Source organism: Chaetodon auriga, chromosome 16 (assembly GCF_051107435.1).
Source record: "Chaetodon auriga isolate fChaAug3 chromosome 16, fChaAug3.hap1, whole genome shotgun sequence".
Lineage (NCBI taxonomy): Eukaryota > Metazoa > Chordata > Actinopteri > Chaetodontiformes > Chaetodontidae > Chaetodon > Chaetodon auriga.
Genome location: NC_135089.1, coordinates 3188468 through 3192813, shown reverse-complemented (window position 1 = coordinate 3192813; position 4346 = coordinate 3188468). Strand labels below are relative to the sequence as shown.

Here is a 4346-nt window from a genome sequence, read left to right as displayed (position 1 = left end):
CCTTCTCCGTTCATCCTTTCCCCGCTGATTTGTTTTGTTCTTGTCTTTCTGCAGATGTGTGCAGTGGTGGATGCAGCTAAGTACGTGTACTCAAGTACTTCTTCTTCATTACATTTAAAAGACCAACATTACCATTTTAGGCTATTTCATACTTCTACTGTATCACCTTTATCAGGTAAATATGGAACTTTTTACTCTACTAAATACTTACAGACACTAATAACTTTGCAGATTAATATTTTACACTCAAAGTATGCAGGATTTTTTACTTGTGATGCAGGATTTTTACATCATGGTATTTCTTCTTGTACATAACAGATCTGAATACTGTGTTTCACAAAGCTGTAGTTTGAGGAAACTGCTTCCTATCAGCAGATTACAGCAGTGAAATACCTGAAATGTGACTTTTTTTATTTCCCAGAATGCTTTGAGGATTCAATTCTGCATATTTACATCAGTTAAGTTGTGTAACAATAACTTGCTGAGTACAAAGATCCTTTATTACCAGATTTGGCAGGCAAACCGACAAACGAGCAGATGGTAAAATTTGCCTGTTTAGGCGTCGTATAATTTACAAACCACATGGTTTTACATTCATGAACCACATTTAACAAGTTCCACGGACGGAGGTCTATCCTGCCACAAAACTGTCAAATCGTCGTGTGCCCATGCTGTAGATTCTGTATCCAATCAGCTGCTTAAAGCACTGTTACTATATCCATGTGGAGCAGTAAAACGGAGCCTCAGTAGGTGGCGCTCCTTCCTCTCACAACCTGAGCGGACCAGAGGCTGGAATTATCATCAGACACTGGAGAGACCTACCACTCCATGAAGACTTCTTCTATAAATACACACAGATATACATAGCTTCATACATCAAGGTATACTGGTGTCATATTGTACACATATATAAAGGAATATATTAATATCAAAGACATACACATGCTTACATACTAATCAAAAATAACTTAGATTATGAAAGATAAATCATACAAAAACAGTACTTTTTAAAGTAAAATCTCTATATATGACAATTTCCCTAAGATCTAGTGTTGAGGTCTTCTTGTTTTTTTCAAAAGTCATTCGAAGTCGCGGCGGAAGGAGGGACGGAAAGAGAGAGATCTGAAAAACTGGAGTCCGGCAGGAAAAACCAAATCCATCAGCGAGCGCACACAGAGGGATGTCACGGCTGCTCTGCTCTGTGTCACTCTCTACTTCTTGCCACCTCTCTCAGCCTCCCCCCTCCTCTCTCCGTCTCAGCCTCTCCCCCTCCTCGTCAAGACCTCCCTCCCCAACGCCTGATTGGCTCTGGACAGCAGCACGCAGACGCAGGACGAGTCGATCCGGATCCACCTCCATCCGGTCCTGTTGTTTGCGTCTTTGGTGAGCGCCCGGACGTACGACTGCTTGGCTTTGCACTCGCTCACCCACTGTTTTTTATCCACGCCCAAGCAGCCGGCCCCGGCTACGCCCATCCCCACGGATCTCGCCGCGGCGGCGCCCTTCGACTTGCTGACGTTGCTCCGCTGCTCGGCCTGGCGGCAGCGAGTCTCATAGAAGTACTGTTTGAGTGGTCCTGTCTGGGTCTGGATTTCCTGCAGGATGGTGACCGTCTGACCGTGGGAGTCGATGGCGGACGTCTTGTTGGTGACCCAAACGCTTTCCGACTCGCACACCGACTTCTCTCCTCTCCTTCTGTCAATCAGGTGTGAGCGTTTGTCCCTTTTAACAGCACGAGTGGCGTCCGCCGTCACTCTGGACGAGTCCGCCCAACTCAGAGTCGTCCTGTCGATGGCCCGGTCCCCGTGACCCTCGATGTGTCCGTCCATGTCCTCCAGCTCCTCTCTGTCCCCGTCCTCCTCCAGCAGGCCAGTCTCCAACATGAGCAGGAGAGGGGGGTGTGCAGGAGGCGACGGGGAGGGCGAGAACAGGACTCGTGGATGCGCGTCCAGAAACATCTCATCTCCTTCGAGGACGCTGTCCAGCCCGATCCCCGGACCCAGCCCTGCCTCCGGGTTCAAGCTCTCCTCGGCCAGACCTCTTCCGGCCCCGGGTGTCCACTGGCTTCCTGTCCCGATTGTAGGTGCGTCTCTCAGCTTGTCAGAGGGAACAGTTGGTTCTGGTCCTCTTTGACCCTTTAGATTAGCAGCAGGACTGGCAGCATTATGGGTTTCTGTAGTAGAAACCTGTAACAGTCTTTTTGTAGAGTCCTGACGATTGTCCTTCTTGGAAAAGTCCACAAAACTGGAGTAATCTGGCCTGCTGCTGCTGCTGCTGCTGCTGTCAGCTTTGTAGTCCTTTGGTAGAGAGTTATCCTTGGAAACATGCTCGGTCCTGAGCGCTCCTCCGTCTGTGGGAGAGTCCACGCTGACGCTGCTCGTGTCATCGCTGCCTGAGTTGCTCGTCGATGGGTACTTTGAATTGTCCACTTTGAACGTGGACGACGTCTCTTCATCTGCGGAGGATTTCATATAATCCTTACGGTTCTGGAGGTTTTGTCTGTCGGTGCGTCGGCTGAGAGCAGCAGCCGCGTTGTAGTCCGTTTGCGAGGCATTTCCATGGAAGCTGTAGTCCGCGGGGGGAGCTGCGAGGCGGACCGCCGGGTCATGACGGTGCTCTCTGCGGTTGTCAAAGCCAGGCTCTGTCGTCGCGGCAGCAATCCTGGACACGGGGTTGTGAGGGAAGGGCAGGGCCGAGGCAATCACCATGGCAACCAGGGGAAGCCAGTGCATCACTCCCAAGACGTATCAGCTGGGGGACAAATCAGAGGTGACGGACAGAGACAGAGAGGAAGAGAGACAGTGTTATTTTATACAATGCATGTTGTGTCTTCTACAGTTAACCTAAGTACCTCAATTAAAATGTAAAAGGAGAGGTTTTACTGGTGGCCCGCAGCTTTATAACCGCTGAGGTATGGCTTTAAAATCTTGGCAGAACTCGTGGAAAAACAGGACCGAGCACAGCAAGGTCGCCCTCCGAGGGAAGATGGAGTTCAGCTACGAACGCTCCAGATTCTGCCGTCTGACCTTCAAACGGAGACACTGACAACCTGGTATGTACGCAAGTCAGAAACTTTACAGCCAGAGGAAACGGATTAAAAAGACATCTGCGACCCGAGAAAACGAGCCTCGCCTTTCGGCTTTTAAGGGCATGTTTTTTTTTTCTTTCTTTTCTTTCTCTTCTGTTCTCGCTGCTTTGTCTACGATCTAAGTATCTGAGGATCTCTTTAAATCTGTGGTAACAAGCATGGCTTACCTCAGGTCTGCTTCCAAACACAAATAAATTACAAGAAAGCATCCCAGTTTTGCTGAGGTAAACCTCAGGTATTCTACCCGTTCGCACCTGGGCTGTGGATGAATTTGTTTTCCTTTGAAACGGCGATGTCTGAACACGACAAAATACATCTGCTGCCTCAGATTGGAAGAGTTTACTTATAGGGTGATGTGCTATCATCACTGCTGTAAACGCTCTGCCTGCCATAACCTGCATTATTCAAACTTTGTGAAGCTTGTAGTCACAAAAGGATTAGTGGCTGATTTCTGAAGCACAAAAACATTAAACAAATATTAAAGAGCGTTCATGTAAATCCTCGTTGGGCTGCAGCGATGCAGCAGTTGCAGCACATTTACAGTCTCACAATCAGCACAGAGATTTATGTTTGTAAAAAGCAAAATGTCATTAAAGGTTTATTCTGAAGCTGCTTTAACGATCATTAATCAGTTTTCAAGCAGAAATACTGAACATCTAAAACCAACCAGCTTCGGAAATGTGAGCTGCTTTTTTGGATAAATTCGCATCACTTGAAGACATCACCTTCACTGTTTTCTGATGTTTTATAAACCAATAAATTGATTAATTAATTGAGAAAATAACCAGCAGATCAATTGATAATGAAAGCAATCATTAGGTGCATTTAATTAATGAAAATTAATGAAATTAAAGGTGCAAATGTGCGTTTAGCAACTGAATCATTTAAATGCAAAAGTTACACGATTAACTTTGCTTTGAGTGAATTTGTCAGACTTAAACAAATCTTCTTATAACTCTGGGAAACATTACTTTCTCTTAATTAGTCGGATGCTGTGTTAACGGTGATACTCTCAAAAGTCATTACAATAACTGTGAATCAACAAAACTCAAATAAAACACGCCCTCGTGAAGCCTAATGTACACACTTTCTGACAAGACTCCTCAGGTATGCGAGGTTGTCGTGTCTGATATCACTTCCACCGAACAAAAAGCGTGACTGCTTTCAGTGAGTCACGAGTGTTTCAAAGAGAGGTTCACCTGTGACTAACTGGAAAAACATCGCCCATCTATGTGGCATGCACGGGGGGATGGCATCC

General features: G+C 46.5%; 1 protein-coding gene across 1 annotated transcript; it reads right to left on the bottom strand.

The window, feature by feature from the left end:
* Positions 1-947: 947 nt before the first annotated feature.
* ntf4 (neurotrophin 4) lies at positions 948-2471 on the bottom strand. The gene has a single exon (XM_076752201.1). It carries the CDS (start codon positions 2469-2471, stop codon positions 1257-1259), a length of 1215 nt encoding a protein of 404 aa, XP_076608316.1. The 3' UTR covers positions 948-1256.
* Positions 2472-4346: the final 1875 nt, after the last annotated feature.

Excerpts from the sequence above, each read along its gene's own strand:
- ntf4 (XM_076752201.1), bottom strand. The coding sequence starts at position 2,471 with ATGAAATCCTCCGCAGATGAAGAGACGTCGTCCACGTTCAAAGTGGAC.